This window comes from Equus przewalskii, chromosome 14 (genome assembly GCF_037783145.1).
Source record: "Equus przewalskii isolate Varuska chromosome 14, EquPr2, whole genome shotgun sequence".
In the NCBI taxonomy this organism is placed as follows: domain Eukaryota; kingdom Metazoa; phylum Chordata; class Mammalia; order Perissodactyla; family Equidae; genus Equus; species Equus przewalskii.
The window spans coordinates 17,489,541-17,502,976 of NC_091844.1; the positions used below are offsets into that span (position 1 = coordinate 17,489,541).

Here is a 13,436-nt window from a genome sequence, read left to right on the forward strand (position 1 = left end):
TGTCTGGGTAGAGATCCAGACTTCCAACAACATATAGGTTGGGTGAAGTATCAGGAGCAGCTGTAATCACCAAGTATGGTCTATAAATTCCGACCATCGGAAGGAATCGCTTCTACACCTCACAAGAAAACACCTGATCTGTCGCCTCGGTGTACACAACAGGTCCCAGAAAGTGCGCAACTGGGGTAACATTTTGGATAAAACTCCGCCCGCCCCGAGTCTGCGCAGGCGTTCGGCGCATGCGCACTAGCCTCCCCGCAGCCGCACCCTCCTCTGGGCGTCGGGACTCCTTTCGTCTTACCGGCCCCGCCCAGGCGGCTGCCCGTGACCTGCCTGGGCGCAGGGAACGGCAAGCCAGAAGGGGCAACACGAGTTCACTTCGCCATGGGGCTGTTTGGAAAAACGCAGGAGAAGCCGCCCAAAGAGCTGGTAAGGGCCACGGCGGCGGCACACGAGCGGGTGGATCTGCGAGGGGCGTAGTGGAGTTGCTAACCGACTGGATACTCCTTCCCCTCCAGCTGGCCAGCTACCGCTCGGCCCTCATTTCCGGGGCCTCCCACTTGACGAGGGGCCGGAGGAAGAGTCTCTAAGGAGACCGCTGTGGTGGAAGAGCCCCGGCCCCTCAGCACTCCACCAGGAAGCCGAGGGCCGGAGGAACGGTCCCTCAGCCTCGGCAGGGGCGCGGAGGCAGCGGCGGAGTCCCGGCCCTGAAGCCCCCTCCCCTGCGCGCGTTGGTACGTCCCGCCCAGCGCGGCTCCGGCGCACAGGCCCCGCCCCTCAGCCAGCCCTCGGACGGCCGGCGCCCTGCCCCTACGCCTGACCCTGCCCGGAGCGCGGCCACCCGGGACTCTCCACGGCCGCGGGCAGGTCCGGGCACCTGCCGCTTCCCCACGTCTCCCGCTGTGTTGAGACGGAGGCCCGGTTTCCTCTTTGCCCTGCCCTACCACATGGTGTGGGCCCCAGACACGTCAGTTGATAAGCAGGGACCTGACTCGGAAGAATGGTCCCGACGATAACTCTGGACCTGGCTTCGAGTTCTGGGTCTGCCTTTTAACTCACATGTCGGGGTAGTGTGTAGCGGTTAAGGGTGCCCTGCAGAGTCAGTCTGGCTGAGTTTGAGTCCTGGTTCCCCACATGGCCTTTGTGATCTAGGGAAAGTTCATCTCTGCCTTGGTCTTGTCTGTCAAGTAGGAATGATAATAGTATCAATTCAGAGTCACTGACGATGAAAGGATGTAAAGTTTTAGCTAGTAGTGCTGTTTAGGGTTAATTCTTTATATGTCGTACAACCTTGCTCCCCAAGTGAAGAAAAGCAGCATCAGTATCGCCTGGGAGCTTGTTAGAACTCAGGCCCTACCCATGACCTTTTGAATTAGCGTTTGAGTTCTGACAAGATCCGCAATGATAAGTGTGCTCATTAAAGTTTGGGAGGTACTGTATTATACAACACTGAGTACAGGTTTATCCATAATGGAAAAACCTCTAAAATCCTTCATTTAGTAAATGATCTTACCTATTCAGCTCTGGCAGGCATATTTTTATAACCACTATTAGGCATCATGAAGTTGCTGGCGCATAATGTGTGTTAATGTTGTTTATATTTGTTAACCATAGGTCCTAGAGCAGTAGGTACTCAATAAATACTCCTTCAGGCAACTTACTCAATTTTATTCCCTGGTAAAATAGAAATTGTGGAGCTTAAATGAGGTAAGAGTGTGTGACATTTATTTGCAAACTAGAGCATTTCTTTGTGAACTAGAGCGTTACACAGATGTGACATGTATGTATTCTAAGATGCTTATTACTGTAGGAGTGTATTTTTGGTGTCGTAGAAAGATTATTACCTTCCGTGTTTGGCTTTAGCTTTGCCAGTCATAAAAAAAGATTCTGGGAATACAGTCTCATCGCTATTTAAACTGATCTCTGGTATATGTATTAGTTTTATAACACTTAGACTATTTTTAAATGATAAATATAATTGCTAAAAACATGATGTTGGTAGACTCTTCCAGTTCAGTGACCTACCTGGGAAAGTAAATTAACACCAGGAGATCACAGGGTTGATGCATGAGATTGGATTTTAAAATATGCCTGCCAGAGAGATGCTATAAAGTTGAAACAACCATGTAGCAAGCAAGATAAGCATTTCAAAGACAAGTTTGGATTGGGTACTACATATGTAGGGATAGGAGTTCAGAGATTGGAGTGATCACCCCCAGTGTGGTCAGAAATGATTTTGCCCTCCACAGTCATGTTTTCCACACACCTCCTGCCTTGAATTGGTTGTTGGTAATTTAGCAGGAGTTTTAGTATTAGATTATTTAGCTGGTGCTGGAGATACGCTGCCCAAGATTTTCTTCAAGTTCTCTTTCACGGTTCTCTGAGCTGCCCTTTCGGTTCTGTTTATATCAAGTTCTAATTTGTCAGAAGAGTGTCTCTCTTTGCTTTAGGTTCAGCTTCTACCAGGCTCTCTTTATACCTCGTGATTTATGACCAAGGAAAGTGTTTTGTCACCTGCCACAGTTATTTAGCATTGAGTTTGTAATTCCAGAAAGTGCCAATAAAGCAGGGATGAGAAATACTTTTTTCTCTGTAGAGCTCCTGACACCCAGATAAAGTATTGAGAGCCATATATGAATTAGAAGACAAGTAATAGACATCAGGCATTTTAGTTTTAGTTAGTTTGGCATTTCTTTTAAGAGGGAGAAGGAGAAAAATTAAATATTCAACTGTATAAAAGAAGTTAAGTAAAGGAAATTAAAAAAAGCAAGATAATGTTGGCAGAGAAGAGTTAAAGAAAGGAGAGAATTGGCTAGATGCTATACTTTCAACTGGGCATCTCTTGAGTTAGGATAAATTTATAGTAGGCCTTCCACTGGGGACTGGAGATGAGGCCATGTGGGTCCTGGGCTCAGCACAGGATAAGCAGGGGCCAGGTGCAGCCGTGCCACACCATCATGGTTATCATTTAGGCCATGGTGACAAGTCAAGCAAGTTAGATAGATTATGGGTGGTATTTCCCAGAGCTCTGGTGTGTTATTCAACACAGAGTGCTAAATAAATGTTGAGTTATGAATGAACATCAGAATAAGATTTAAGTAAGGTTTAAAGTCGAGTAATCCTAAGGTGAGCAGTGTTTCAAGGGATGCTCCAGGGAAACATTATATATATTAGGAATCTTACAGAGTAAAGTCTTTGCCCCGAGGCACCTCAGACACTTTGAGGGAGACATCTTAGTGGTGAAACTTGTTTCATCTTGAAGTATCCTAGTTAGGACTAGATTGGGCCTGCTGAGTATGAGGGAGCCTTGTACTCCATTTAGAAACCTGTGACTGTCTTGGGATAGCAATCAAGAGAACATGAGCTTCTACTGCAAAGAGATCTTTCTCCTGGATTTGAGGTTCTGCTGGAAAATTGTGCTATCCTTACACAGGGACTTCACTGATTTAACCTTTGAGGAGCCACTTTCCATGGCATCAGTTCTTAAATCATATGACTAACATAGCCTTAGACTGGGTCATGATTCATGGTTTGGGGATACTATCAGATAAGGGAAGAAAATGAGAAAGGAAGTTGGAGAAAAAGAGAAGGCTCCATTCGCTTAGCTCATACAGCAGACATTTATTGAGAGATTTTGGTGTGCATTGGGTTGGACAGCAGGTTTACACAAATAAGACGCTAGATGACAGCTTCAAAGAATACCAGGCTTACTGGGGTGAGACTGACATGTAAACAAATACGTAGATTTTAGGGTAAATAAGAGCAGTAATATCAGTGTGTACAAGATCTGTGATGTCACAGTGGAGGGAGTGATTAATTGTTCAGAGTGGGGAAGAAGACCTGATGAGGGAGAGTATCTGGGTCTTGTCACAAGAAGCATTAGCCAGGTGGATGGGTTGGTATAGGATTAATAAAGGCAAGGCATTCCAAGAAAAGTCGACTGCATACGCAAGGTGTGGAATTGTGGAACATAGGTTGGAGGAACCAGAAAAAAGTTCAGAGTGGTTGGAGGATGAAATATTATTATGTCTGAATGTGTTGTAGGAGGAGTGATGGCAGTGGTAAGATGAAAAATTGCAGAGGTAGGTAGAGGGCAGATTGGCAAAGACCTGTGTGTTATGCCTGCTAAGCATGGGGAATGTTCAGAATAGTGGTTGGGAACAAGAATTGGAGGGGAGACTCTTAGGTCTGGAGGCCAGTTAGTGGCCCTGGTGAGAGATGATGTGAGTCTTAACTAAGAGTAAAAACAGGGATAGAGAGGATAGGATGAGTTTTAGAAATATTGAGGACGTATAGTCAGGATTTGCTGATCTACTGGATGTGGGATGAGAGTGCGAAGATGATTCTTAGGTTTCTGTTTAACCTCACCCCCAGTCAAACCAGTCCTTCCCACTGAGTGTCAGTACTGTGAACTGAAATTAAGAAGATTCAGGAAAAGAGCAGATTTAATGGGATGGTGATGGTGGAGGGCAAGAAGCCACAGAGCTCAGTGTTAGAATTCAGGAGTTCAAGGAAATCTCTAGAGAGAGGGTTATCCTGGGAAAATGCTTTTCTTTTCTTCTTTGTCTCCTCTGCAAAATTGTGTCTTGAGAGCAAGGATCATATTTGTCATATTTTTCTTTATCATCCACTGGGCCAGCATAATGTTGAACTCCTTAATAAGAGTAAGGTGGCTGTCAGATATTTGCTTGATGAGCAGAAGCAGAGATGGTGAGAGGAAATGCTTACACATTTGAAGTATAGCCTAATTGACTGTCTTATGTATATCCATCTGACAGTGATCAGAATCGGCAAATTTTTATCTAAGTTCACTTATATTTGTTGTTTTTGGCTAACTTCTAGTTTTATGTATGTTTTAAATCTTGAAGGATACATAAAATCCTGGTTTACAGAGATTACCTTCAGGGAGAGGAGCCAGGTAGCTGAGGGTCAAAAGTGGGAGAGGAACTTTTCACTATACCTGTTTTGGTCTCCTTGGGCTGCTATAACAAAATACTATAGACTGGGTGGCTTATACACAACAGAAATTTATTTCTCACAATTCTAGAGGCTGGGAAGTCCAAGATGAAGGCAGATGCGGTGTCTAGTGAGGACCCAATTCCTAATTCATAGACAGCCATCTTTTCACTGTGTCCTCACATGGCAGAAGGGGAGAATCAAGCTTTCTGATGTCTCTTTTTTTTTTTTTTTTTTTTTTTTGCTGAGGGAGATTTGCCGTGAGCTAACATCTGTGCCAGGATTCCTCTATTTTTTAGTATGTGGGCCGCTAGCACAGCATGGCCGATAACAAAGTAGTGTAGGTCCACACCTGGGAACCAAACCTGGGCCACCAAAGCAGAGCCCACTGAACATAACCACTAGGCCACCGGGACTGGCCCTGAGGTCTCTTTGATAAGGGCACTAAACCCATTCATGAGGGCTTTGCCCTCATGACCTAATCACTTCCCAAAGGCCCCGCTTCCAAATACCATCCCACTGGGGTTTGGGTTTCAACATAGGGATTTGGGGGGGACACAAACATTCTGTCTATAAGGAACACTGATTTCTTTTAGTGGGAATGGTATTTAGAAACCAAAATTTAAGTGCTCATGGTACTGATTGCTGCTGGAGTATTCTTGCTTCTAGGCCTTTTAATTGGACAGAACTAAGAAATACATGCTTTAAAAAATCATGAGGGTGATCAGAGACTAGGTTGTTTTGAACCAACCCTCCTGCTGAAAATAACTGGAAGAGCTAGATAAAAAGTATAACTGTTTGTAATCACTGAATGCTACCAAGGCAGTGAAGAATTGCAGAATCAAGATCCCAGAGAAGAGGGAAGTTCAATTACGTGAGCCCAGTCGTTTGGGAATACCTTCCCTCCAAAGAGATTCTCTCATTCCTATGCACTGGTTTTGAAACTCAGAAACTGAGTAGAGATTTTGACAGACTTGTGGGTAGGGGGTTCAAATATTGGAGTCTCAAGGATAAGAGACTTGGGTAGATCCCCGGGGCTTTTGGTTCAGCTTCTGAAAGGATACACTTTAGCAGTAACAGTGAGGTGGAAATAAACCGGCCTTGACAAAGACTGAAGTCCGGTTTCAAATCATCTCTATCCCCGATTGGATTCGTTAAGCTTAATTATGTTTTTCAGAAGCAAATATAAGTCATCTCTGGAAGAAGCTATCATTGAGAGACAAATTTTCCTGCATATTTTCATATACATTGTTCAGAATTCAATAAAAAAGGAAAAAAAGACATTGATTCATAGGAAATCTTTATATATTCTGGATACAAGTCTTTATATATTCTGGATATGAAGTATTTATGAATGCTTTTTGTTACCATTTATATAGTTTCAAATATCTTCTCCCAATTTGTGCCCTTTTTCCTTCCTTTAAATGGTGTCTTATGATAAATAAAAATTCTCAATTTCCATATAAATAAATATCACTTTTCCTTTATGCTTATTGATTTTTGTGTCTTGTTTAAGAAATCCTTTCCTAATCTGAGATCATAAAGGTAACTTTTTAAAGGAACACAGTCTTGCATTCTGTATTTGTCTTCAGTTCACCTGGAATTACTTTCAGCAAAGGATGGGAAAGAGATTCCGTTATTTTGTTTTTCATTTGGCTTACCATTTGTCTCTACACTGTTTATGGAAAATGCTCTCTTATTTTAGTTTCTTGTGCCTAGTTTGCTTGGCATCTAGTAGATAGCCTATAAATGCATTTGAATGAAGTATATACTTGATAGTGTGAAACTCTCTGTAGATTCCTTATGGTTTTTACAGCATATTGTCTAATTTACAAATTGACTTTTTTTTGTACTGTACTCTTTATGTTCGTTTTCACTTATCGCTTATAAACACTTCTTATTTGTTACTAAAATCCTGTTGTTTGTTGAATTACCTTTTTATCTGTTTTCAATTTCCGGTTGTTTGTTGTGGTGATCTTTACAGTTTTGAGACTTGTTTCATACATTTTCTTGAGCTCTTTGTCTTGGACTGTATGGTCCCCTAACAGAACGTTAGAATCACCTGGAGAGATTTTAAGTACTACATACTATATGGGCTCTACTCCAGCCCAATTAAATTGGTATTTTTTAAGCTGCCCATGTGACTTCTCTGTACAATCAGGTTGAGAACCACTGGTCTGGGAATGGCTGGATAGTTTTGGTTATTCCTCTTTGTCTTAGGTAAGTTTTTCTTTTCCAAAACCCCTTTTGATTTTGTGAATTAAAAAATTTTTTTCTTTTTGGAACATTTTATGAAACTTTTCCTCTGACACTTAGAAACGTATATAGAAAGTTTCTGTAGATTTTTATTTATGTGTTAATCATGGCTGAAGTTTTATGCCCTCTTTCACACCACATATTCCATGTAGTTAAATTCAACAGTTAGTTATTAAGCATCCGCTCTGTGCCAGACATTGTGCAAGGACTTAGTGGATAAGAAAATGTCTTTGACTTTCTGGAACGTACAATCTATAGGTAACTATGTGGTTTACAAAAGAGAGGAGGTACAGGGTTCTGTGTAATTATACTGCAGGGGGGTTTAACTATCTGAGGGGTCAAGGAAGGCCTCACTGAAGTAACATTTAACCTGAGGCTTGAATAAATTTAGCAAAAATATTCTTTAACTATGTTCCTGACTATTGCTAACATTTGGGGAAAGAAATATTTTCTCTATGGTGTGAAGTTCTATCAGCCAGTTGCCACCTTCTGTGTAGTTATTAAATTGCTCCAATTCATGCCTCAGTGCTTCTAATTATAGAGATACGTCACCAAGAATAAACATAAGGTAGAATTTATCATTTTAGAGTGTTAATAAAATGGAGATGGAGCCTAACAACATTATCCTGAAGATTTGAATTTAGGCCATTTAAAAGCAACTAGTTTGGGCCAGCCCCGGTGGCCTGGTGGTTAAGTTCAGCTCACTCTGCTTCGGTTGCCTGGGTTTGGTTCCCAGGTGAGGATGTGCACCGCTCGTCTGTCAGTGGCCATGCTGTTGTGGTGGCTCATATGCAAAAAAAAAAAAAAAAGAGGAAGACTGGCAACAGCTGTTAGCTCAGGGTGACTCTTCCTCAGCAAACAACAACAACAACAACAAAAAACCCCAACTAGTTTACTTCAATTAATTGTGGGAAAAAATATGTTATATAGTCAGTTGAGTATATTTGTGTGGGTCTAATTCTAGGCGCTCTCTTCTATTCCGTCTATCTATGTGTCTGTTCTTTGGCCAATACTACTTTGTCTTGAATACTGTAGCTTTATATTAAGTCTTGAAATTGAGTAGTGGGGAATCTTCCAGCATTGTTTTTCTTCACTATTATTTGGGCTATTCTGGGGCATTTGCCTTGCCATATAAACTTTAGAATCAGTTTGTTGATAACTACTATATAGATTCTGGTGATTTTGATTGGAATTGCATTGAATCTACAGATCAAGTTGGGAAGAACTGATATCTTAATATTCCATCTTCCAATCCGTGAGTATGGAATATCTCTCCATTTATTTATATCTTCTTTGATTTCTTTGGTCAACATTTTGTAGTTTTCCACATGTAGATCTTATACATATTATTAGGGTTATATCTGGGTGTTTTGCTTTTGTTTAGTGCTATTGTAAGTTTTTTCTTTTAAATTTCAGATTCCAGTTGTTTATTACTGGTATGTTGGAAAGCAATTAACTTTTGTATATTAACATTCTATCCTACGACCTTGCTGTACTGACCTTTTAGTTCCAGGGGATTTTTTCATTTGTTTTTTGGGATTTTTTTTTGTTTTTTTACATAGAAAATCATGTCATCTGCAAAAAAGACAGTTTAATTGCTTTCTTCCCAATCTGTATATTTCCTTTTCTTGTCTTATTGTACTGGATATGACTTCGTTACAATGTTGGATAGGAATAGAGATGATATCCTTGCCTTATTCCAGATCTTGGAGGGATAGCTTCTAATTTCTTACTATTAATTATGGTGTTAGCTGTAGTTTTGGCTATTTTTTGGCAGTTTTTTTTTTGGGGGGGAAGATTAGCCCTGAGCTAACTACTGCCAATCCTCCTCTTTTTGCTGAGGAAGATTGGCCCTGGGCTAATATCTGTGCCCATCTTCCCCTACTTTATATGTGGGACGCCTACCACAGCATGGCTTTTGCCAAGTGGTGCCATATCTGCACCCCGGATCCAAACTGGTGAACCCCGGGCCACCGAGAAGCAGAAGGTGCGAACTTAACTGCTGTGCCACCGGGCTGGCCCCTATTTTGGGGCAGATTTTTTAAACTAAATTAAGGAAGTTTCCCTATATTCGGGTTTGCTCAGGGTTTTATTGAGTCAGCACTGGATTTTGTCAAATGCTTTTTCTGTGTCGATTCATATGATTTTTTATTTAGACTATTGATGTGGTGGAATTACAGTGATTGATTTTTGAATGTTGAACCAGCCTTGCATACCTGGAATAAATCCCAGTTAGCCATGGTTTATAATTCTTTTTATATATTTTTGCATTTAATTTGCTAACATTTTGTTGAGGACTTTTTTGTAGGTGTGTGTGTGAGGAAGATTGGCCCTGAGCTAACATCTGTTGCCAATCTTCAATCTTCCTCTTTTTGCTTGAGGAAGATTGTCTCCGAGCTAACATCTGTGCCAGTCTTCCTCTATTTTATGTTGTCACGGCGTGGCCTGATGAGCGGTGCTAGGTCCTCGCCCAGGATCCAAACGTGCAAACCCCGGGCCACCGAAGCAAAGTACACAAACTTAACCACTACGCCCTTGGGCTGGCCCCTTGTTGAGGGTTTTTGCATCTGTGTTCACGAGAGATATTGGTCTGTAGTTTTCCTTTCTTGTAATGTCTTTGTCTCGTTTTGGTATTAGAATAATGCTGGCCTGGAGCCAGCCCGGTGCTGCAGCGGTTAAGTGTGCATGTTCCACTTCAGCAACCCGGGGTTCTTGGCGGCCTGGGGTTCGCTGGTTCGGATCCCCAGTGCAGACATGGCACTGCTTGGCAAGCCATGCTGTGGCAGGCATCCCACGTATAACGCAGAGGAAGATGGGCACGGATGCTAGCTCAGGGCCAGTCTTCGTCAGCAAAAAGAGGGGGATTGGTAGCAGTTAGCTCAGGGCTAGTCTTCCTCAAAAAAAAAAAAAAAAAAAGGAATGCTGCTCTCATAGAATGAAGTAAGTTTTCCCTCTTATATTTTCTTGAAGATTTTGTAGATTTGTTATCATTTCTTTCTTAAATGTTTGGTAGAATTCATCAGTGAAACCATCTGGGCCTGATGCTTTCTTTGTTGGAAGGTTGTTGGTTATTGATTCAATTGCTTTAATATTGGCCTATTCAGATAGTCTGTTTCTCATTGTGTGAGTTTTAGTAGTCTTTCAACTAATTGGTCCATCTCATCTAAATTACCAAATTTGTGGGCATAGAGTTGTTCATAATATTCCTTTATTATCTTTTTACTCTCCATGGGAACAATAGGGATGACCCCTCTTGCATTTCTGATACTGGTAATTTTGTCTTCTCTCTCTTTTCTTGGTTAGGCTAGCCAGAGGCTTATCAATTTTATTCATCTTTTTAAAGAGCTAGATTTTGGCTTCATTGATTTTCTCTATTATTTTCCTTTTTCAGTTTCATTGATTTCTCTAGTTTTTATTATTATTATTTTTTATTTCCTTTAGGCTTAAATTGCTCCTCTTAAGTTTCTGTTTTCAAAGGTGGCATCTTAGATTATTGATTTTATATCTCTCTTCTAATATATGTATTTAATGCTATAAATTAATTTCCCTCTAACCAATGCTTTTGCTGCACCCTACACATTTTGATAAGGTGTATTTTGTTTTCACTTTTGTTTAATTCAAAGTACTTTTAAATTTCTCTCGAGACTTTTTCTTTGCCCCATGTGTTATTTAGACATGTGTTGTTTAATCTCCAGATACTTGAATTTTCAAGTTATCTTTCTGTTACTGATTTCTAGTTTAATTCCATTGTGGTCTCAGAACATACTTGGTATGATTTCTGTTCTTTTAAATTTGTTAGGGAGTGTGTTATGGCCCAGAAAGTGGTCTGTCTTGAGCAGTATTCCATGTGAGCTTGAGAGGTCTGTGTATTCTACTGTTGTTGGACAGAATATTCTGTAAATGTCAATTAGATCAGGTTGATGGCTAGTGCTGTTCGCGTCAGCTCTATCTTTACTGATTTTTTGCCTGGTCCGTCTGTCAATTACCTAAAGAGAGGTGTTGAAGTCTCTGGCTATAATAGTGCATTTGTCCTTTTCCCCTTTTAAGTCTATCAGTTTTTGCCTCATATATTTTGATGCTCTCTTATGAGGTGTGTGCACATTAAGGATTATCACGTCTTTTTGTTGAATTATGTTTCATTATTTAATGTTTATCTTTAGCTCTGATAAGTTTCCTTGTTTTGAACTCTCCTTTTTCTTAATATAGCTACCTTCCCTTTCTTCCTTCCTCCCTCCTTCCCTTCCTTGTTTCTTTCTTTACTTCTTTCATTATCTTGAGGTAAAATTCATGTAATGTAAAATGAACCATTTTACCCTGAACAATTCAGTGGCATTTGGCACATTCATAAAGTTGTGCAGCCACCGCCTTTATCTAGTTGCAAAACATTTTCATTGCTCCAAAATAAAACCCCATACCTTCTAAGCAGTTACTGCCCGTTCTCTTCTCAACCCTGCACCTGGCAACTACCAATCTACTTTCCTATTCTAGATATATCTTATAAATGGATCATACGATATATGGCCTTTTATGTCTGCCTTCTTTCATTTAATATGTTTTCAAGGTTCATCCATGATGTAGCTGGTACTTTTTTCCTTTTTATGGCTGAATAATATTCTATTGTATGTATGTATATCATAACTCATTTATCTATTCACCCATTGATGGACATTTGAGTTGTTTTAACCTTTTATCTATTGTGAAAAGTGCTGCTATGAACATTCATGTACAAGTATTTGTTTGAGTACCTAGTTTCAGTTCTTATGGGTATATACCTAGGAGTAGAATTGCTGTATCATATGGTAATTCTTTATTTACCTTTTTGAAGAATTCCAAAACTATTTTTCACAGTGGTTTCACCATTTTACATTCCTGCTAGCAGTGTTCAAGGGTTCCTATTTCTCTACATTCTTGCCAACACTTATTTTTCTGATTATAGCCAATTTGCTGGGTGTGAAGTGATGTCTCATGATTCTAGCCAGTCTACTGGGTGCAAAGTGATGTCTCATTGTTATTATAGCCAATCTGCTGGATGTGAAGTTGTATCTCTTGGTTTTAATTTCATGTCCTTAATGACCAATGAAGTTGAATATCTTTTCATGTGCTTGGTGGTCATTTGTATATCTCCTTTGGAGAAATGTCTGTTTATGTCCTTTGCTGGTTTTTTCATTGGGCTGTCTTTTTGTTGTTGAGTTGTACAAGTTCTTTATATATTATGATAATAGATCCTTATCAGATATATGATTTGCAAATATTTTCTCCCCTTGTATAGGTTATCTTTTTACTTTCTGTTTTTCTTTTTTTTTGAGGAAGATTAGCCCTGAGCTGACTACTGCCAGTCCTCCTCTTTTTGCTGAGGAAGATTGGCCCTGAGCTAACATCCATGCCCATCTTCCTCTACTTTATACATGGAACGCCTACCACAGCATGGCTTTTGCCAAACGGTGCCATGTCCGCACCTGGGACCCGAACTGGCGAACGCCAGGCCGCTGAGAAGTGGAACATGCAAACTTAACCACTGTGCCACCAGGCCAGCCCCTTTACTTTCTTGATAATATCTTTTGCTGCACAGAAGTATTTAATTTTGATGAAATTCAATTTATGTATTTTTTAAAATATTTTGCTCATGCTTTCAGGACATTTCTAATTATTCATTGCCAAATCCAAGGTTATGAAGATTTATCCCTAGATTTTCTTCTAAGAGTTTTATAGTTTTAGCTTCTATATTTAGGTTTTGATTCATGTTGAGTTAATTTTTATATATGGTTGAGATAGGAGTAGAGCTTGCTTTTGATAGTGTTTGCATGGTATATCTCGTCATCTCTTTACTTTTAACCCTGTCTTTATATTTAAACAAGTTTCTTGGCATTATATAGTTGGGTCTTGCTTTTTTTGGGGCGGGGGGGCGGGGAAGTTTGGCCCTGAGCTGACATCTGTGCCAATCTTTCTCTGTTTTTGTATATGAGATGCCACCACAACATGGCTTGATTAGCAGTCTGTAAGTCCATACCCAGGATCTGAACCCGCAAACCCCAGACCACCGAAGCAGAGCATGCAAACCTAACTACTATGCCACTGGGCCAGCCCTGGGTCTTGCTTTTTAAAATTCCATTCTACTCTCTGTCTTTTAATTGGTTTATTTAGACCATTCACATTTAAAGTGATTATTGATATAGCTGGATTACTATCTATGGTGTTGTAACTGTTGTCTATTTGTTACACTTGCT

The 13,436-nt window shown here is 40.5% G+C and overlaps 1 protein-coding gene across 1 annotated transcript in view; it reads left to right on the top strand.

Moving 5' to 3' along the window:
• Nucleotides 1–232: 232 nt before the first annotated feature.
• Nucleotides 233–13,436, top strand: part of CHMP3 (charged multivesicular body protein 3) — a 67,921-nt gene continuing 54,717 nt past the window's right edge. Inside the window, 1 exon segment of the mRNA XM_070573697.1 lies at nucleotides 233–429. Within this exon segment, the coding sequence (XP_070429798.1) occupies nucleotides 385–429 (45 nt within the window). The 5' untranslated portion in view covers nucleotides 233–384.